The sequence below is a fragment of the Pteropus medius genome, unplaced genomic scaffold (assembly GCF_902729225.1).
Source record: "Pteropus medius unplaced genomic scaffold, Ma_sr-lr_union100, whole genome shotgun sequence".
NCBI lineage: Eukaryota > Metazoa > Chordata > Mammalia > Chiroptera > Pteropodidae > Pteropus > Pteropus medius.
The window spans coordinates 2,797,726-2,819,655 of NW_024349227.1; the positions used below are offsets into that span (position 1 = coordinate 2,797,726).

Genomic DNA, 21,930 nt, shown 5'->3' on the forward strand with positions numbered 1-21,930 from the left:
GATACTCAGGCATTGAAAGACTATTGCCATTTATACATACTTAGCCATCAGATTCCCCACTATGGCCTTAAATTTCAAGTGGGGAAGATATAAGAGGGTGAGTTTCTTTTATAAAGATCCTATAAAGGTAACATCTACATTACTCACTCTAACAGCAGCTTGAGGATGTACATATGTTAAGTGTCTGGTGAGGCTGCTGGCATAGAGATATTGTCTAACTTCTTCCTTCTGAAGGGTAGGGGAAGACTCTGAACTTTTCCCACCCTGGTTTAGGTCTAGTACAAGGTCTCATGCAGGAAGTTGATGGAGGTTGGAAAAATGGGCTTTAGAACCAACCCAAAGCTAAAGGACTATGCTAACAGTTGGTGTCCCTGCTCTAGACCCTATGACTACTTTCCTCTCAGGTGTACTCATGCAGCTCCCTCTGCCCCTATCTGCCCTGAAGCTAGGGAGCTAGGGTTGCCCACCAGTAGTAGGCCTTGGAAGAGAAGAGATATTGGTGACCAAGAACTGCTGCCCTCCCAAAACCTCCCAAGATGGGAGATTTCTTCCCCCAGGGTACGGCTAGGCCGCTATCAGAGTACCTGAGTCTGAATACGGTTCAGGCCCCGGAACCACAGGATCTGGCCCCGGCGCAGCTCCATCTCTGCATGGTCAATCTCGTCCAGGCCCTCTGCATCCTTGGTGATCTCCTCTTTGGTGGTGCCATGCCCAGCCTCCTTTAGGAACTTCAGGGATTGGGTAGGTATCGTGGAGATTATCTGAGAACAGGTGCAGCAGCAAAAGGGGAGACACCAGAGGCAGGGTGAGAACAGCTGTCACTCAACTTATACGGGTCAGGCCCTTGGGGAGGTTACTCTTTGCCCTGTGACCCTTCCCACTGGGATAACAGCAGGAGAAGAACCAGTCCATTTGAGCAGCAGTCACCAAGTACCTACCAGCTGTAGGACCTCAGGAAGGTTTTCTGTATTTGTGGATATCCAAAGGAGAACTTATATTCTAGAATTTGACCAGCCATCTGCCTAGTTATATACTTCATTGTCTTCCTTCTGTCTCAGCTCTTCCTTTCCAGAGAAGCAGAACTATGATGCATGGTACATAGTAGGAAGGGACAGATACCAGGATGTGGGGGAAAACAGGTCTGGGGACAGGATGGTCACATTATGTGTATGAGTAAGGAGTAGAGAGAGTGTTGGGAAAGAATGAGCCTCTTCTTAGTTACCACATGCAAAGTAATTCCTGTGTTATAAAACTATAGTGAAAGGACACTAAAAATCCCCTTGGGCTTGGGGTGAAGAAGTAGGTGGGACAGGCCATCGAAGAAGGGACATATGAGTATTAGCAAAAATCACGGAGCAATAGGTTGGGTTTGCAATTCAAAATAAATCATTTGGTGAGCTCAGTACCTGTCGATCAGTTCTCCTTTATAAACAAGAAGGGCAATAGACAGGGCTCAGATGGGAAAGAGGGATTGTGTGGGCAGTGCAACATGGACCCGAGTGTTTTGAAATAGTTCTGCTTTCGGATGTTGGAAGGATGATTGTCAAAGTTCTGCTTTCAGATGTTGGAAGGATGACTGTTATCTGGCATCAAGTCCACAAAGTCACTTGTGGGACTAGACTCAGATGAGTCTCAAACAGTAGGTGAAACAATTGGGCTTTGCCCGAGTATAAGCTGCTTTAGGGATTTACTGGTAAACGATGGGGCTTAATTAGGGAGGCATTAGGAGGTATGAAAGAAACAACTATCATTTCTCTGGGGAAAGGCCAGCAGCCCTGGGGAGGAATTTCTGGAGCCAGTTAGAGCAAAACCTCCATTACCCAGGTGGCTGGAGTCTGCAGAGGAAAGGGACAGCCCGGGCCAGAGCTGAGCATGAAGGAGACCTACAAAGTCGTATTGGGGGGAGGGAATAAAACTCTCACTAGACCTGATGATATTATCATACTATTAACAGCTAACATTTATTGAGTGCTTATAGGGTACTGGACATTTCTAAGTCATTTCTGTGTAGTAACTGAGTTTTTGATTAACAACAATTAGCAATGACCCTGTTATCCTAAGCTGAGGAATCTGAGGCACAGAATGGTTAAGGTATGTGCTCAAGGTTCAACTTGTAAAAAGGAGAGCTGAGATTCACACCCAGGTGGCGGATCCCAGTCCATGCTCTGAGCTGTCTGCTCCGCTGCTTCTCTAGAGGCCTGGTGAGTCTGGATATAGTTTAGGTGAGAGTCAGGCATTCAACCCAGATAGGCCATGATGAGAAACCCAAGAGCTGGAGGGGCCTTAAACTAAGTCAACACAGCATCCAGAGCCAGACTACAGCTTCACTAGAACAAACTCTTCTACTGCTAAGACCCTTACTTTTTTTTTTAAGCAAAATTCCATTGAAAATTTCCACTACCATCTCAGAGAAGCTAAGGAATTTGCCTGCCTCCAGGCATGGTTAGAGAAGAGATCCAAAGCCTCTGAAGTGGTGGTACCGATCACTCCACCCTGAGATTCTACAAGATGGAAAGAACTTGAAAACTTGAGGGTGAGGAGGAAAGAAGAAGATGGTGGGCAGAGGGAGGGTGGACCAGTACTCACCTGGCCCCACAGCAGTTCTCCAATGCCAATGAAGAGACACCAAAACCACTGGGACAGGGTGAGACTCGTACAACTGAAAGGTTTACCCCCAAATTCCACAATGAGAATCTAGAACAGAGGAAGGGCAGCCCACCGTCAGGGAGATAGTAATAGATAGCTAGCCCTCCAGCCAAGGCCCCATGATCCTGTGGTACAAGTCCTAATCTGCCTATTGGGAAAGGAGAAAGAAGAAATCCAGAAGGGGAGACAGACACAAACTGTCTTTATAGAGCACTCTGATAGGGAGACAGACACATTTACTATGAAAATTATTTACATAAGAGCTGGGGGAGCACAGGTGGAGCTGGAGGTTTCTTATGACTAAAGCCCATAGGGACAAAGAGAAGGCACAGTGATGGAGAAGAGGAACTGAGGATGGGGGCAAATAAGGGAAGCACCTTGCTTAGGGGTGAGGAAGGAGCTCCTTTGTTATAGGGTGGGCTTATAATCTATTGTATCTGCTGATGGCTAAGTGTACCTCTGACCAGGGCAAGAAGGAAGGGCCCGATCCTCTTACCACCAGGACAGCCATGCTCTTGACCCCAGTTCCCACAGGAGGAGCCAAGCTAGGCTCATCTGCCAACCGCCTGTGCGCCATCCCATCACTTCTCTTTCTCTGTGAACTGCACAGCGTTTTCTACCAAGAGCCCTTTCAGAACAAAGGAGCAGGGAAGGGAGCAAGCCCACACAGCACGTGCATGCGCATTTCATGGGTGCTGCCAGGAGGCATGGAAAGGGGGCAGAAGAGAGCACCTCTTGGTCACTTTGTGAACTTTCTGGGTTTTCGAAAGATGATGAAATGATACTACAAGTCTTATTTTATTTGCTGCCAACAAATAAACCTCACTTCTGCCTCATTCCCATCCCCACCCTTGGCTCACTGGCAAAGACAAGGAAAAAAATAACTGGTGCTTTGTACTGGAGCACCTGACACAGTGGGCTCCAATTACAGAGCCACGTGCAAATGGAAGCCAATGGGGAACCCAAAATGCTCACCCTACAGCCCGAGTCCCCATTACTCCCTCATTCCTATTTCTGGGTACTTAGAAAATCCTGGCTCCCAGCTTCTGGTCTGTGTCATCCCAGACCTGCTACCCCAACTCCAGCTAGAATCTCACCTGGCTGATGAATGTGCCCAAGACCACAGAACAGAAGATGAGGTTGCGGAAGATGCCTGCAAAGACGTTCCTCTCCCCGTGGATCTTGCGCGAGTTGATTTCATTGAAGAGCTGCATCAGTACGAAGGTGTTGAAAACAATGGTGTAGTGCTGGCTGGGTGGGGAATGTAGAGGTGCATTCCTGCCATTATCAATGTCAAAGAATTTCTCACCTAGTGGGGAGAGGGGAAGCATTGGAGGGTAGGTATGGTCTCAAGGAGGGCTCAGGTTAAGTCAGAACACGTCAGCGTGGCCATGCTGGCTGCTGATGACTGGTATCCATTCCAACTAGTTGGCATCTGTGCTAGGCTAGCTATCCCATATTTTAAATGTTAGCCCTGGCCTCAACATAGCTGACCCGCTCTCTCAATTTGCTCCATTGATATCTGTCTTCTTGTAGTGCAGTATGGTAATAAAACTATGTGCATAAGAATCAGGCAGACATAGGCTTGAATCTTAGTGCCACTATAATGAGACTGGAGCCTTAGTTTATAATCTATTTTTTAAAAAGGTATAACATAGCTAACCTTGTCAAATTCTTAAAGAAGTACATAAACTAGCATAGTGCTCCTTGTAGCAGGACCGGAGGATGCACTTGGTAAGCGAAGCTGCCGTTACTCCTAGTTTGGTGCTCAGCTTGCTCTCCTGCTGCCTTCTTTCCTCGGGTCATTTTCTGCCTCATCACCACCTAGCACCCCACTTCCACCTCACTCCCATCCCCACCCTTGGCTCACCGGCAAAGACAAGGAAAAAGATAATTGTGAGCTGATAGACCGCATGTCCTAAGATGTTCTTCATCATAGTCCGTGAGATCAGAGGCTTATTTCGGCCATAGGGGCGACGTTTCAACAGAGAATCTGTAGGAGGCTCTGTGGCCAGGGCCAACGAGGCAAACGTGTCCATGATTAGATTAACCCACAGCATCTGCACGGCTTTCAGTGGCGAATCCTGGTGGAGGGAAGGACCGGTCCTTTTAGCTTTCCTCGGAAACTACCCCCACCTCACTCATTAGCCTCATCTTTGTCCTAGCTATCCACCTAGACTTCAGGTCTGGCCACTTATTAGCTGAGTGACCTTGAGAAAATTACTTAACCTCTTTAAGTCTTGGGTTCCTCACCTGCAAAATGAGATAATATCTACTTGCAAGGTTGTTTTTGAAAAATAGAGATTATACATATAAGTGCTCAGCACAGTGGCTCATATGTAAGTGCTAAATTAAGTAGATAAATTATCATCATTCCCACATGAGCAGGAGGAGAGCTAGTAGAGCTAACTCCTGCCCCAACACCACTGGGGAAACTGTCCTTACTCTTCAGTAGACATACTGCACCCCATTCCCCACTTTCCTTAGCCCCTCCCTCCTCCCTCCTATCTCGGCCCCCTCCACGGACACACACTCCCTTCACCTGAGTGATGCAGGCTCCAGTAAAGGCCACAATCACGGCCACCACATTGACAGTGAGCTGGAACTGCAGGAACTTGGAGATGCTGTCATAGACGTTTCGTCCCCACATCACAGCCTTCACGATGCTGGTAAAATTGTCATCTGTTAGGATGATGTCTGACGCCTCTTTTGCCACATCTGTGCCTGCAATACCCTGTGGTACGAAGGAGAAGGAAAGCTGAGGAGCTGGATAAAGCAGAGTTTATCTATATTCTGAACTCATTCCATTTCCCGACTTCCAGGAAGCTTCAGAACTAGGACTAACACTAGAGGGCACACTGGCCACACAAATGCTGCAGACTAAACCGTGGATTTCGAGTCCTCTTCTCTCCCAAAGAAAATGAAAGGAAAATGTGTCACTATCACTACAGAAAAAAGTGTTGGGGCTTGATGTCACCGCCTTACTCCTGAGCCCAGACTGCAAATTACAGCTATCTTTGATATTCCTTTCTCTCTTCCCTCCTACTTCCATCCCCGCCTTAGAAATGAATTACAAGATAGGGAACAAGTCCTATCTATTTGACCTCCAAATTCTTAAATTTATTTTGCCACTACCAGCATCTCATTTAAGTCCTTGTATGCCTCACAACTTTAAGTCACCCAACATCTTTTTTCTAGGAGGAGTAAGTGGTTTGGCAGCACAGTTCAGATGTCCTATCTTGTTCAAAATCCTGCGGCTGGGGAACAACTAACTAAAGGTTTCCAAATAGACATATAGAGGGTTGAAAGCTGTACTTTAGAAAAAGTGAACTTTCTAGTCTGGCAGTCAAAGCCCTCAGTAAGTGAACTTGATGCATTTTCCAACCTGTTTTTATATAATCCTTTTGCTCAAAACCCACGGTTTATTCACAATTTCCTGAATCTCTCATTTACTTTTAGAGTAGACATCTACTGATACCAGTTCCCCAAGTCTGGAACATCTTCTTTCCCAATCTCTTTAAATCCCACCTATCTTTAATGTCTCATTCAATTAAGCCCTGGTCGCTTTGCAAAGCTGTACCTACATCCCCAGCCCATACTTCTATTCCACAATCTTGTGGCTTCTGTAACCCCCAGAGGAGCTTATTCATTAATTTGGCTTGCACTAGTAGATTATTTGTCCTCTTTACCTGGTAGTATTATTTTCCTATCCAGATCGCAACAAAAAATATGTTAGATAGACTACACAGTTCAGTTTCCCCATCAAAAAGTTCTCTAATACATCCACACAATGCTGTACCATGCACTGTAAAAAGAGGAGGAAAAGAAAGGAAGAATTTATATTTACTACCATGGAATAATCTCCAAGTGGTGTTGTTAAGTGACAAAAAGCAAGGTGGGGAAAAGAGTACATCTATGTATGTAGATAAGAATAGATAGTACTATAGACAAGTATCCCCTTACCTTAGAGGATAATACTCATTTAATTATATTTTAAAGGAACAAACAGAAAGATAAAACAAAAACTAAAGAAAAAAGTTACCAATGGGTTATGGAGACAACAGAGTGGAGGTGATTTCTATGAATAGACCTTGTTTTCTATATTTGACTTTAGAACTATATAACTACTTTAAACAAGTTTAAAACAAACGAGTTTCAAAAGCAATCTCTAATGGAAAGTTTAAGAAATGTAAAATCAGGGAAGTTAAATAAAATTAGGAAGAGTTCTAGAATTCTAAATTTGAATTGGAAATGCCAATACAAATTCACGATATCTTTTACTTAAAAACACAGAAACACAAAAGAGACAGAGATATATTTCCTAGCTTTGTCCACCGAAAAGGTCTAGAAACAATGATTTATTCAGTAATAAGGAACATTCTGATATTCAGATTGTGTCCTCTAAATAGCACTTCTCACTAAAATGAAGCAGGATTCCTTTGAGAAACAGATGATTCCTATGACTGGAACACCCAGTCATATGAGGAACCACGGACGCGATTAGACACAGCTGGGTTGTATCAAAAGGACTCAATGGGGCTGAAGAAGCTCATGACGGGCCAGTGTGAACATCAAACAATGAAATGGACTGAAACTCATCAAATACACTCAAATCCGTGAATTCATAATGATGTTAAAAAAAAAAATTCATTGGTCTCCTTTGGAGGACCATAAAAAGTCAACTTGTTATTTTGAAAACTGGTAATAAAGGAAAATATTCAAGCATTTAATCTGCCTTTCATGTAGGAACTGAACCTCAGAGTAACCAAAGAGTCAATGAGGGGACATTTCTTTTTATGGAATATTCAAGTTAATAGGTAAAGAAAATCAGAGCATCATCATTTTGTAGTCCCTAATGAAAGATGGGATCTAGAATCTGATTGCTTCTAAAACTAATTACTAGTTTATAAGAAATACAAGGAACAAAAAAACAGATTAAAGGACACTACAGAAATACAACCAACAAAATCCATTCTGTGAGATACTCTATGTAGACAAACAACCTGGTTCCTTAAAAATAAAATAGGTAGGAAAAAGAGATGGAAAGGGATTGTGCAGAAAAAGAGTTAACAAGTGGGCCTGAGACTGCTATCCTTAGAAAAGCCTGTTTACAAGGTTGGCCCTTGGCTGGCATCTGGAAACTTAGCTCTCAGAATGCTCCCAGTCAACACACGTGTTGTTGCGTTTTTGTTGCTGGGGGAAGAATATGCTCTGTGTGACCCCTCATGGTGAGAGAGAGCATAAAGAAGTTTGCACGTGGATCCCTCCAAACTCTGCCTGTGACTTTCCCCCTTACTATATCTTTACTATACTTAGCCATGAGTATGGCTATATGCTGAGTCCCATAAGTCCTTCTAGTCAACCCACGAATGTCAAGAGCGGTCTTAGGGACTCGATACAGAGATCTTATGGGGTAAGTGGTTCTCAAACTTCAGGGTGTATCAGAATCACTAAGGGCACATAAAAACACAGATTGCTTGGTTCCATCTCCAAGCTTTCTGATTCAGTAGACCTGGGGCGGGGCCTGAGAATCCACATTTCCAGGTACAGCTGGAAGGAGGAGCATACTTAAAGAACTGCTGTTAAAGATTAAGAGATTTAAGAGATGCATGAAACACTTGCAATGTATAGATCTTATTTGGACAAATAAACTATAAAAAAACAACATTTCTGAAACAATTGGGGAAATGCAAACTGACTAGATAGCCGATGACAGTAACGAATCAATTTTTTATGAGATAATGCTATTATGATTCTTTTAAATATATTTTATTAATACATACTTATCTCTCAGAGACATATACTGACTTTTTTTTTTTTTGATACAATGACATATGTCTTCCATTTGCTTCAGAATAATTCAGCTGGAGATGGGGGAAGTAAAGGGGTGGGTGGAGAGGTCCAGTGAAACGAGACTGGCCAAGTGTTGATAACTAATGTTGGGTGACAGGTGCATGGGGACTGATTAAACTATTCTCCCTGCTTTTGTATATTCTTGATATTTCCTAGAATAAAAACTTTGTTGTTAAAGACAGCATCCTAAAAACAGATTACTTCTCAAATCTCCTTCCACTGCTTAAATATCATCATCAGTTTAATATATAGGGGAGACTTACAGTTATAAGCTACTTGAGTATGAGGACGTACTTTGCAATCTGGGGGCTTCTAAATGTCCCTGAATATAAGAATCGACACATGTGTCCGTTAAGAAAACCCAGATATTTCTAGGACCCACCCTAGATATCACTGAATCAAGATATCCAACTGTGGAACCTTGGAATATATAACTTTCAATGAACTCTCCAAGAAGTTCTGATGCTCCCAGCCTCATGAGAGAAAAGCAGAGTGATGAAGAGTGCTGGCCCCGAAGTATATATTCTATATGAACCATGAATTTTCCATAGCATGCCTAGGCAGACAATATCGCCATGTTCATGGGCAAGTTTAAGTTGGTCTTGCTTTCCTGGGTAATGAATACTTCTGATTTCCCTTCCTGTCTCATCTATTCTTCATACTTGGTGGTCTCCCATTATATGTATTATTATTGGCTAGGTAGGTAAGAGAGATGGAGTCGGAGAAAATAGCACAAAGTAGGATGAGAAGGTACAGGAAGTCTGCCCTCGCTTCCCGATGGAGAAGGCAGCTTACAGCCAGACAGAGACACTGTGCTGAGCTGCTTACCATGGCAAAGCCAACATCCGCTTTCTTCAGAGCTGGCCCATCATTTGTGCCATCACCAGTGACAGCCACCACCTGTCGCTGTTCCCCAACAGTGCTGTCAATGATGCCTAGGAAAAGCAGACACACCTCAGTCAGTCCACATGCACCATCTGAGGCCATCTGGCAAGCCCTGTTCCCCACAAAAGGTGCTTTTCTGGTCTTCCTCCCTGATCCCAGCCATCACCTTCCTTCCTACTTTCTTCTTTCCTTCCTTTTTCCCTATGCTGGAAGTTCTACACTATCACCCAAGGGCAGTAAATTGTTTCATGGGTAGCGCTCTGAGCTAAGAAAGTCTGTCCTCATCAGACACTCTGTATGGTGCCCTAAAGCCGCTATTATGTGGTAGAAAAAGAACCAAATGATTTGAAGGCAGAGACTTGGGATCGAACTCTACCACTTCCACTTACCAGCTGGGCAATTTGGATAAGTTGCTTGTCTTCTCAGCCTCCAGCTTCCTTGTTTGCAAAATGGGAAGTTTAACCTGCCCTGCCTTGTTCATAAGTATTATTGGCAAACAAGATATGATAACGTTTGAAAACAACTTTATTGTAAGTCTTATACTCACCAGGGGCTCAGTTGTTTGCTAACCGTACATGTAGCCTAAGAGCTCTCCTGGGACCTTCCTATTCAGGACAAGAGAGTTGCTTTGGCTGATAGTTCTTATCTGTCCCTACCCTGGCCTGCCTTCCTCTACTCCAGGCACCTACTTAGGAGCTGATCTTACCTTTTACCAGTGTATGCTTGTCAGTGGGGGAAGATCGTGCCAGGACTCGAAGCTTAGGCCAGATCTTGTCCAGTTTTTCTTGCTCCACCTGCCAACACCAGACAACACCTGGGTCAGTAAAGCTCAGAACAGCCATCCAGGAAAATCTTACTTCCCCACACACTCTGAGCCACTGGTTCAATAGCACTCCATGGCCCAGGGGGAAGCGTCAGCTCAGCCTCCATTGGAGATGAAGCAGCCCACTCAGTGTGCGATTCGCTGATGGTAACCATTCAGTCCCTGCTTGTCTCCTTTCTCTTCCCAATTCCCTACCCGGACACCAATCCCCTATTTGTTAGACTCTTGACAGGAGGTGAGCCAGGGTTAGTTGTTGGCTTAGGTGACTGAAGTGGTACTTCTGAGGTCTTAGGTTTGATATCTATGAGGACCAGGAAGCTTGGGTCTCGCCATACCCAGACCATGTCCTCTCATAAACCTGTGCCACTGCTAGTCACAGGGCAGTGACAGAGGAGGATAAATGAAGTAGAGGAAAATCAGTATGAAATCATCCCACAACTGAAAAAAATAAAAAGACGTGAATAGATAGTGACACTGTCTCAAAAGCTAGCTTGTGAATGAAAATCATGAGAAGAATCCTCAATTTTACCATCTGAGCAGCTTTGGTAGAAAGGACGTTTCACTATGAATAGATTTCATTTTAAAAACCACCCACTTTCTCCCATGTGTCCCAGATGCCTAACACTAGAACCGACCCTTCGCTTGCCAAAGGAGGCCCCGCTTCCTTCCACCCAGAACCCACCTCGCCCTTCTCGTTGCGAATGAGTCGGTTGAATTCTTTGCCTTCCAAGCACAAGAAGTCATCCCCAGGTGTCACAATGCCACATTTGGTGGCGATGGCCCGGGCCGTGTTGATGTTGTCTCCTGTCACCATTCTGACAGTGATGCCAGCTCGTTTGCATTTGGCAATAGCTTCTGGGACCTGTGGAGAGTGAGGCAAGAGGAGAGAAGGAGACAGGGCCGGGGATGCTGCTAAGCTGCCCCTGCTCAGCTGTCCCTTCACCGTGGACGAGAGGCACTTTAGAAGCAGTGGGGCACAGGGTAAGTATGGTCATTTTTACATTACTCGGTGTCGCCTCACTTCTGTCCTACCTGTGATACTTACATTGGAACTTGCCTCATTGTATCATGAGCTGAAGGGGAAATGAGCTTCAGGAGCCAAGTGTAAAAGCTTACTCTGCCACTTACAATCTAGACTCCTTAACTGGAGTTTTGAGATTTGTATAACCTTCTGAGATTTGGCCACTGCCTTCACTTCTAGCAGAAGTTTTTACCGCTCTCCACCCTCCCTGGCCCGTGCCCCAACCACATCAATTCTCTGCAGTTTCCCAAATGCACGACACCCTTTCATGACACTGAGCCGTGACAACTGATAGTCTACCTATCTGAAGTTCTTAGAAGTAGAGACTTTTAAAATGCCCTAGCATTGAGAATAATGTTCAGCTTTTCTAGGGGGACTCAGTGAAAACGTGTTCATTGAAAGAGAGTGGCTAGAGACAAAGTTGGTGTCCAGTGGTTAATTCAACCTCCTGACTATTCTTAGAACTAAATAAGCCCAGTGAAACCTATGCTTTTCACCCTACAGACAGCATTAACCGAAGGAATGCCACCTCCCATCGGTTCCAGACTGCAGCAGTTCTGTGAAACCAGAAGCACAGAAAGTTATCCTCGTTGCGTTGGTCACAACTAGACACAGAACCAGTACCCCCGTTCCCGTGACTCCTGGTGGCTTCCCAGTAGGTCACACTGAGCCTGCACATGAGCCAGGGGCTGCTGGAAGACTTCCATTCATGTGTTCTTGCTTTTTCTCCAAGTCAAAGCCTCACCTCTGGACGCACGGGGTCCTCAATGCCCACCACTGCGATACAGGTCAGTTCAGTTAGGATCTCGTTCTCATTGTCCCACGGGGGCTCCACGTCATTGAAATCTCGGTAAGCTAAGCAGATAGTCCGGAGTCCCTCACAGGCCATGGGCTCAATGACAGTGCGTACCATCTCATCTCGGTCCTTATTCTTGAATGGTATTGCTTCCCCTTTCTTGTCCAGGATTCGATTGCACCTGGGGAGGTGCACAATCAGAGAGCAGCACCCCCTTCCCACACAGTGTGTCCCTACAGTCTTTTATAGATATTCTGGCAACAACGCATTACTTCTAAAGACTGCTCCATGACCAGAAATCTCTATCTATCACTCGGCTGGGTCCTTTTTTCTAAGGGGAGGGGAGGTGGTGCTTATAGATGGATAAGGTCCAGGTAGGCGGAACATTTGATTCTCTCATGTCATCTGCTCCTACTCATATGCGATGCAGTCATTTGTGAATCACCTGCTCTTCTGAACTTCTCAAAGGAAGAGGGACTTTTTTAGTCCCCAGTATCTGGAATAGTACCCACTAGATAAGATGTGCTCAACAAGAATTCGTTCATTGACAGAGGTAGCTAAAGATAAATTGAGGTACTGGCTAATCGCGTTACTGGCTCTATACTGACGTAGGTCAGCCGTTAAAATGACCTGGATAGTCTAGCCACTTTGATTAAGTTATGCAGCTTCCTTGTAACTAGAATTGAGAATGAGAAGGAAAAGGGAACATAGAACTAACATTTCTAGTACTCACTGTGTGCAAGGTGCTTTATGTACATTGAATCATTTAATTACAGTAATCCTGTAAGGTGGGCGAGTATTACTATATGCTTTCGGTTTAGGAAACAGGCTTGGATGGCCTACGTCTGAATCCTGGCTGTGCCACTATTAGCTGTATCACCTTGAGCAAGTACATTAACTTCCCTGTACCTCTGTTTTCTCATCTGTAAAAAAGATGGTAACAGTATCTACTTCACTGAGTTATGAGGATTAAATAAAATGAGCCATCTCAGTTACTTAAAAACAGTGGTTGGCCTAAGTAAATGCTCAGATACTAGTTGCTGTGTCACCACCCGAAGAAGGTTTGCACATCATTCAGAGGCATCAGCATGGGGCACATCACCTGGACCTTCCTGAGGGAGGGTCTTGAAGGGAAGGAGCGGGGAAGGAACACTCACTTGCGCAAGATGATCTCAGAGGCGCCCTTGCTGTACATGCGGTAGCCGCCGCTGGGCTTCTGGATGACAGTGCTCATGGACTTGCGCACTGAGTTAAAGGTGTACACCTTGTAGAGCTTCTCCTCGGGCACCTCAATGCGCACCGCATGGTAGTCCTGCTTCAGGTCGGTGACAAAGCCCAGCAGCGCACACTCTGTCTTGTTGCCCACCTGCCGTGGCAGGCCTCCCTCCTTCTCCGGAGGCTGAGAGAAAAACATACAAAACACTATTAGATAAGACTTCTCAACCAGGGAGAAGACTCAGGAAAGAAAGAACTCCCCTCAAAACTTTCACATCTATACCCTGAGTTCAAAGTGGAGAAGGGTAGGGGACAGCATTTTTTTTTTTTTGAGGCAGACAGTGGTCAGTGGTAACTGGTCCCGGAGCCATCCAGGGATCAGGGGTTTTTAGTGTGCCCTGGAGTTGGTGCTGGTGTCTCACCCTGTGTGGGGTCTTATTCTAATGCCCTCTGAGTTTCTGGAAAGTGAGTACTTTACTCCTGATAAGCCTAATTCTGCTATCGGCATGAGGTCTCTCCCTGGAGATTTTGCCTTTACGTGGTAATTGGAGGGTATTTCACAGCTATAAATTCCTATCTGCCGCCCCCCAATCTACTCACATCTTACCCCAAAGATGTTCACTGCAGAGTGGGAAATGCGATGTGGGATGGCAATTCAAGCAGGATGAACAAAAGAAAATGAACTGTCTTGGAGAACATTAATGTTCCCTCCAACTGCCCATTCTAGGTGTCCAGGCAAAGGAAGCACTTACCAGGAGCTTGGAGGTATAGGCACTGTTGATAGAAATGCCATTGACAATAAGGTCCAGGACCTTGGGCACAAGGGCATCAGGACTTGGGAGCTGATGGTAACGGGTGTCTCCGATAAAAGCCTGTACCACTGTCATGCGGTTCATGGTCAATGTGCCTGTCTTGTCAGAGCAAATGGCTGTGGCGTTGCCCATTGTCTCACAAGCATCCAGATGCCGTACCAGGTTATTGTCTTTCATCATTTTCTACAGAGGACAAGAGAAAAGACTTGAGAGAGGACCAGTTGAGCTGCCCCAAATAAAGGTCAAAGGACTAACCAACATCTTTCCACATTTCATTCTCTTGTCTCACACAAAAATGCAGAATTCTTATGAATCCTCTACTAGGATTCTACTAGGTCACTTAAACACTGATGCAACTGGTCACGATGGTCCTTCACAGTAACTGGGACTTGTGTTCTTATGAGGTACCACCCGGAGTTTACAGGGGATAGACGGTCTGTCCTTTCATTAAAGGCTATGTGGCACCCTCCCCTCCCATCTCTGTCCTAAAGGAAGACAGTATCATCTAGTCTCACCTTCACAGAGTAGGCCAGTGAGATGGTGACAGCCAGTGGCAGCCCCTCTGGCACAGCTACCACCAGTACGGTGACGCCAATGATGAAGAACTTGACAAAGTACTGGATGTAAATGGGAGTGCACTCTGCTAGCCATGGTCTGCGCTGTATCACGAAGTTGTCAATCACGAAGTACAGAATCAGGATGAGAACGGTGATAGCGGACATGATCAGACCTGAATAGGAAAAGAGCCACATGAACCCCAGCTCGAGGGCATTCCTAGGGCCCCAGCTAGAGACAGAGTGGCATAAGTTGTAGCTTTTGCTACCAGTTTTTAAAACCGACACATCCAGGAAGTCGAACTAAAATCCTCTACCCATTTTCTGATGCTTGTACATGATGGGGGAAAAAGACACAGATTTCACATTCCAGAGACACAGGTTCTAGTTTCAGAACTGCACTAACTTGACTTGTGGCTTTAGACAAGTCTTTGACCCTCTCTGGGCCTGTTTCCTCATTCGTGACTAAGGGGGCTGGTCTAGTTTTCTGAAATAGCATTCTATGATTCTATCTCAGACCTACCCTCATCCCACGATTCACAATGTACTGACTATATTTTCCTGTTTCTTAGTCATTTATCAATGTGGACTTCTCCCATAGTAGTCTGCAAATGATGGGCCATTCACAACTCATTTACAGCAACGTCCCTATGGTGTTAGCACATCACCTACAAGACCAACCCTTAGAACAGTGCCTCCCGACCTTTCCCCGACACTGCATAGAAAAAGATGACAAATAATAGTATATATTTATATAGTACCTACCATGGGCCAGGCAAGCACTTCACATAAAATAACTCATTTAATCCTCACAACAACCCTGTGAGATAAGTTACTATTATCATCCCTTTTTCTAAGGAAACTAAGGCACACAGAGGTTTTTGGTACGGCACACTGTTAGAGCGACCAACCATCCTGGTTTGCCTGAGACTGAGCAGTTTCCTGGGACATGGGACTTTCAGTGCTAAAACTGAGAAAGTCCCAAGCAGATTGGACAGTTGGTCATCCTGCACACTGAGGTAAATGGAAGAATCAGCTCAAGGTCTAAAACCACTGGCCTAGGGGCTCCAATTCCCCTGGGGCCAGTATCTGGGCACAGCAGTACCCATATCTGTGGTGCAATATGGGAAGAGCTCTGGCTTAAACCACAGTCTGGTTTGGGTCTTTACTTTTTCTGAGGGCTTGACAACCAATGGGGATCAGAGCAAGACTACAGGCGATCAGTGAATATCAATGAAAGCATATTCTTCTGTACTGTGTTTCGTCAGCCTCAGGGCTAAGGTGAAGCAAACAAAACTGAACAAAACAAACAAAACTATGGTACAAAACTGAAGGAGACATCAGCACTCTGAGGGTCCCACGAGGCACATCATTTGCCTCACCCTGGCCCCGGCCTAGCTCGATATATAAAATAAAACAACAGAGTTAGACAAGTGGTCAGTCATTTGGAAGCTTTTACTTCCTCCAGAACAAGGTGGGGTTTAAGGACAATAGGAAGGGTTAGGTGGAGTCTGTGTAATGTTTCAAACCTTTGTGCCAGGCTCAATAACTTGGTTCTATACCTGCGATTCATCTCATCCACGTATAGTTTATATTCAAGAGATTTTACAGTAGTCAAAATTACCTGGGTAATAGAATCAAATGAATGGGCTAGACTAACGCTGTCCAATAGAACTCACTGTGATGCTTTGGTTTGCACTGTCTAATATAGTAGTCACTGGCCACATGTGGTTACTGACCAACCAAAATAAGGCTAAGGTAAACTGAGGAACTGCATGTTTAATTGTATGTAATTTTAATTAATTTAAATCAAAAGAGCCAAACATGGTTAGTGGCTATGGTAGTGGACAACACGGATTCTAGCTACTCACGTGTGCTTAGTGGGTCAGCAGCATTGGCCTCACCTGGGGTTGGTTAGAAATGTAGACTCTCAGGCCCCACCCTAGACTTCCTGAATCAGATACTGCATTTTAACAAAGTCCCATGTGAACTGTACATACAGAGATGTCCTGGGCTAGACTATAATTGTGATAAATGGCGGGTGGGGGGATGGCGGCGGGGTGGGAAGTAATTGACAGCATTACAGGACCATACCTGGATGGGTATGTCCACTGAAGGAGCAATCTTCCCTTTGTTCCCTCCTCGACCCCCTCGCCTCACCCCACCACTGAAAGAGGGCAGAGGAGAGAGAATGCAGCAGCAAGTGAGAAGCCACTTCCTCTCGTGACACACAGGGCACCTTTAGTGACCTCTCCTTGAGAGAGCTTCTGCATAACTGTCTTCCTTTTCTCTACAGTCCTTATTTTGAATTTATGGCTCTGTGCCTGGCCTGATGCTACTACTCTGCTGAGAGCCACCTCTGAGGAACAACAGTCTTCTCCACGCTTCAGGGATTTACAAGCCCACACAGCTGACAGGTAAGCAGGGAATTAAAGTCTCCCTTCTTGCTAATGTAAATCGCCTTTGTTGTGATATAGGGTCTCTACTTCCCATTTGTTTGGATGAAAGAGACTTCAGGGCCTTTAACCCTCACATACGGAGAAACCTTTCCCTCTGAAAGCCTAAGGAGTGGCCATAGGGTGGCAGAGGCACGAGATATGGCTACCTAGACTTGCACGAGCCACTCAGAAGTTTTGGCTTCTTCTGCCAGACCTGGGTGGTGTGGAGAGAAAGGAATCAAAGCAGCAAGGAGGATTCGGAACAGCTTGAATCAACCACAACCACCGGAAGGCTCCGCCTTACTCACCAGCTTTCCCGATCTGAACAGCCAAGCGAGTCAGCTTGCCCTGCAGCACTGACTTCTCCTTCTTGGGCAGTTTGGCTGCCTTTTTCTCCTTTTCCTCGCTGTCGAGCCCCTCCTGGCTGTTGAGTGGCTGGATTTCCAGGGCCACTCCGTCCTGAGTCTTTGCTGGGGTGTACACACAAATAGGACAGGTGAGCAGGCCAGGTAGTGGCACTGAGCAGCAGGCAGGTGGAAACCAAAACACCCTTCTGTGTTCTTCCTGGATACACCCTGGACCCCTGACATCAGTCCTGACCACCCTCACTCCATGCCAGACTGGGTGCTTTCCTTTGATCCTCTATTAGGTCCTGTAGAATGATATTCTAGCAACTAGAGATGAAATAGGGGCGCTTTTAGGGTATGGATTTCCTCTTCAGTGCAGTTTCCTGGCATGATCTCAGAGCCCCAAGCCGGGTTTATTCCAGCAAGAGCATTAGTCATGCCACTCAGCACTATTACTAACAATTACCCGTTTCTGGAATTCAGTGCTTACAATAGTGAATCTTTATTGCAGAAAGGGGCTTGAAAGGGAAGGCTGGCAAATGTGTCCAGAGCATAAGGGTCCTAGTTTGCTCTGCTCAAAGGTTCACCTCTCTCTATCTATAGACTGCCAGGAAAGAAGCACAGAGACCAGACACAGGCTGTTCTTCAGTTCTTTCTTGTGTCAGCTGAACAAAGGGAAAGGAAACCCCTCCTCCCCTGACTGACAGAGGTAGAGAGATACAGAGTGAGGACTGGGGTTAACCTTCTGGGGGAGAGGGAAGAAGCTGGTGTGAGGGACCCCCTAGAATAAGAGAAAGCAGAGATAAAGACAGACATATAAACCCATTTTGCATTAAAAAGAAGAGTTAAAGAGACCTAAAATTAAGGAATTATTTCTGTGTACCCCAGGTTCTCCGATGTGATGACTTTCTTTTTAAAGACTGTATGGTGTGGGTGACAGAGGACAATCTCTAGAAACTGTCTCAAGAGAACAATTCTCACTGGCTCCCACCGCCCTCTAATTTCACCCTGCAGAGCTTGGCTCCTTTGCTTAGGATGCCCTTCCTGAGACACTGTCTCTGCTGTCAGACTCACAAACAAGACAGAGACGGATGTCAGCACAGCCACCAAAAAAGAAACACACATCAGATCAGGAGGAAGAAAACAGACTGTGGAGAGAATAAAGAAAGAGGTCGGGAGAGAATCATGGAGAAAAGGCTCTCTCCAAGCACCCCCGAGAACAGCAGAGAAGGATTCCAGACCAGAAGAGGACACCGATGAGGAAGCTAGCAAGAGGAGGGTGCAGGGACTGCCCACCCAACTCCCTCCACCATAAGGACCCTGAAGTCCTCCAACCCAGAAACTGATGAACATTGGTGTTTAAATCTGGCCTAGGGCAATGCGGCAAAGGCTCCAGCACCCTGGGAAGAGCAGATCAAATCCTACACACTCCCGAAGAGAAACCCTGACATGAGGTTCCCTGAGCCAACAGCAGAGGGTGCTGTTGTCCCATCTCAGATTGGGACTGGGCCCTTGCGACCACCCCCAAATCTCTGCACCTTCCTCAGGATGAGAAATCTGGGCCACAGTAGCAGATAACAGATTTATGGCAAGGAAAAGGAGAAGGCAGATGGCCTGGAAAGGTCTGGTTTGAGTGTAGTTAGGTAGAGATGGTAAATGAGTGGGTGGACAGGTTACCTTTGTTGCGATTTTCAGGGACTCCTTGTTTTTTACCTGTTTGAACAAGAAAGAAAAAAGTGGGGTGGAGACCCAAAGTGACTATTAAGAGATCAGATATCTAATTTGTTGGTCCTGCTCAGAGCCCAAAAGGGCGACAGCATAGGGGCTGAGTTGCAGGGAAGGGAATGCAAAGGAAGTTCATGTCTCTGCTTACCTCCCTTCTCACTAGGGGCTCTCATGAAACCGTGGGATATGGACCAGACCACTCGTGCAGGTGAGCGCACACCTATGCCCGAGCTGCTCTCTCCTAGCGCGTGGCTGCCACCGGGAGGGTGCTCCTGGCCTGAGTCATATCACTTGGAGAAATGGGGTGGGCGTTAGGAAGTGAGACGTTCGAACTGTTTCTGCCTGATGGCCAAGGCCCTGCAAGGTGTCTCCATGTCAATTCAACAGCACCAGGCAAGCTTCCTCCTTATTCATCTGCGGGTAGCTGCAGAAATGAATGATCTAGTTCCTGAGGGAGTGTGTTTTATTTCCTTTTCATAAACTGCCCTCCACTAAACAGCCCAAGATGGTCCTCTATTGAAGCAGTAGATTCCTTCTCTCCTTCAAGGGAAGGAGACCTTAGGAAAAGGTGTAGATTTGGTTTTACTTTTTCTCGTTCATCTTCTGTTTTCCTTCCTTCAGGAACAAGTGAACGGCAAAGACAGGCTGAACTTCAGAGGACACATCACCTCTCTGCTCACTCTCCTGGCTCCATTTCCTCCATTTCTCTTCCACTGGCGGCCAGGAATCCAGTTTCATCTCCCAGCCAGTTTACCCTTAGCCTTCCTGGTTCATTTAATCCCCCACGTTTGAGGAAGAAAGGGAGGAGGGGTCGGAGAACTACACAGAGGGCATTTTAGGCCAGAGCACCTAGGCGGCTCACTTGTGGCAGGCTTGATAACTCACCTCTTTGCAACCTACCAATAGGCACAGGAACCAAAGCTCAAATGCAGCCTGATTTGGGAGCCTAGAGCCAGGATCTGGTTTTCATCTGAGCACCCTGGAGAGCCAGGGTTGACATTGTTATCTCGGCAAGGGGTTTGGATACCTGACTTTTCATCCAGCAGATTCTTCCATCCAGATCTGCTCCCTTGCTTCCTAGTTTGTCCATGGGGAATGGGATGAAAGAATCTCATTCTGAACGCCTCTTACCTTTCTTCTTCTTCTCTTCTTCTCCCTCACTGGCCCCCAAGAGGGTAAAGATGATTCCAGTCTGGGAGTTGACACCCACAGCAGTCACGACCATCCTGCCAGAACCTTCCATGACATGGGTCCCTGTATGAGAAAGGAGAAGATGGGAAAAGTGTTGCTTTCTCACACCTAGCCATGCTCTGGCATGAAATACAGACTTAGGAAAAAACAGCCCCTCCTCCCTGCAGGGGCATGGATAAAGATATACTCAGCAGATAGTAGAAACGGGTCAGGAGCTGGGACCATTTAAAATAGACCAAGAAAACTGGAGATAAGGAGATAAACGCGTCTAACTGCTTTAGAGTACAGTTCCTGCCCACCCCCAGCCCCCACTCCCAGCCAGCAGAGCCCTTTGAAGGCCCCTGCACAGAGAACTTCTTTTGGGTTACCTGATGTCCTTGTATTCAACCCACTAATATGCCACTGCCCCAGGTGAACCCAGGGGAAGGAGATGGGGCAGGGCCAGAAGAGAAGAGTAGGGTCTGGGTCAGATCTCTGTGGCCTGGCTGTCTGTGGGGGAGGCAGAAAGGGGACTGGGGTAGCCACAGGCCATACCTGAGAGCAACATGGGGTCTCTTTCCACGGATTTCTTGACATGGTCCGATTCCCCCGTCAGAGAGCTCTCATCAATCTTGAGATCATTACCCTGGATCAGGATCCCATCTGCAGGCAGCAGGTCACCTGGCGCACAGGCGGGGAGGGGAAAGAAGGGAGGTAAGAGCCTGGTGGAGGGTGAGGACCATCATCCAACCCCATCTAAGGGCTGCCCTCGGGGCCCTACTTAGAGGCAATGGCCCAGGGAGTAGTTGGAGAGCCTTTGAAAGATAACTTCAGCTCTGACAACCACGGACGAGACTCCTTTCCAGGTATGATAAATTCAAACAATTATTGATCCCCATATACCTTCCTATGACCTGAATATTATATACTTTAAATTCGAAGACACAAGATTTCAAACACAAAAGTTTGACAATCTTTTGGAAGAGTTTCAGTTACTTCTTTCTTTGAATTTTCTTCCTACAACCTCCTTAAATGTTCACCTAGAAGCTAATTCAGTTTTGGGTCCTATCTTTTTGGGTCCTTATGCCAAAAGACCTGAATCTCAAATAGAAAGGGTGACATGGGTAGGAGAAACACGAAGCTCTCACCATATTTGATTTGGGCGATATCACCCACCACGATCTCAGCCACAGGGAGCTGGATGATGTGACCGTTCCGGATGATAGAGAATTTCTGTTCCTTTTCAATGCGGTTCTGTAGCCCCCGGAACTGCTTCTCTTTGCTCCAATCATTGAAGGCTGTCACTAGCACTACGATGACCACCGAGAATAGAATGGCTGCCCCCTCAATCCAGCCGGCTTCTGCCTCCCCTTCATCTTCTGGGCTACTTATGGGTAGACCACACTCTAACCCAGGGAAAGGACAGAAAGAAAGAATCACCGAGGGGCTTCTGTTAACATTAAAAATGCTTAGTGCTTCCTCAATACCACAGAATGGAAAGTCAGGGAAGGAGAATAATAAAAAATAAAACTCTTGAGCAGAAGAGCTATCTTCTGAGGATACCGAAGGGCAGAAGGATTGGGCATCATTTTATCACCATGTACCTATTTATGTTAACCCAAAAGAAGCAAATGACTAAACAGCA

General features: G+C 46.0%; 1 protein-coding gene across 5 annotated transcripts in view; it reads right to left on the reverse strand.

Annotated features, from left to right (window-relative positions):
- The window catches only part of ATP2B4 (ATPase plasma membrane Ca2+ transporting 4), an 84,866-nt gene that overhangs the window by 10,632 nt on the left and 52,304 nt on the right, over positions 1 to 21,930 (reverse strand). For all 5 annotated transcript variants that reach the window (XM_039881868.1, XM_039881866.1, XM_039881867.1 and 2 more), the window contains 17 exons: positions 21,434 to 21,691; positions 20,841 to 20,966; positions 20,247 to 20,369; positions 19,068 to 19,103; positions 17,352 to 17,513; positions 14,567 to 14,781; positions 13,992 to 14,234; positions 13,182 to 13,423; positions 11,974 to 12,205; positions 10,890 to 11,069; positions 10,091 to 10,178; positions 9,328 to 9,434; positions 5,189 to 5,380; positions 4,517 to 4,730; positions 3,744 to 3,955; positions 2,587 to 2,694; positions 585 to 761 (listed from right to left, as the gene is read on the reverse strand). In XM_039881868.1, coding sequence (XP_039737802.1) covers positions 585 to 761; positions 2,587 to 2,694; positions 3,744 to 3,955; positions 4,517 to 4,730; positions 5,189 to 5,380; positions 9,328 to 9,434; positions 10,091 to 10,178; positions 10,890 to 11,069; positions 11,974 to 12,205; positions 13,182 to 13,423; positions 13,992 to 14,234; positions 14,567 to 14,781; positions 17,352 to 17,513; positions 19,068 to 19,103; positions 20,247 to 20,369; positions 20,841 to 20,966; positions 21,434 to 21,691 — 2,915 coding nt within the window. The remainder of the gene's footprint in view (positions 1 to 584; positions 762 to 2,586; positions 2,695 to 3,743; positions 3,956 to 4,516; positions 4,731 to 5,188; positions 5,381 to 9,327; positions 9,435 to 10,090; positions 10,179 to 10,889; positions 11,070 to 11,973; positions 12,206 to 13,181; positions 13,424 to 13,991; positions 14,235 to 14,566; positions 14,782 to 17,351; positions 17,514 to 19,067; positions 19,104 to 20,246; positions 20,370 to 20,840; positions 20,967 to 21,433; positions 21,692 to 21,930) is intronic.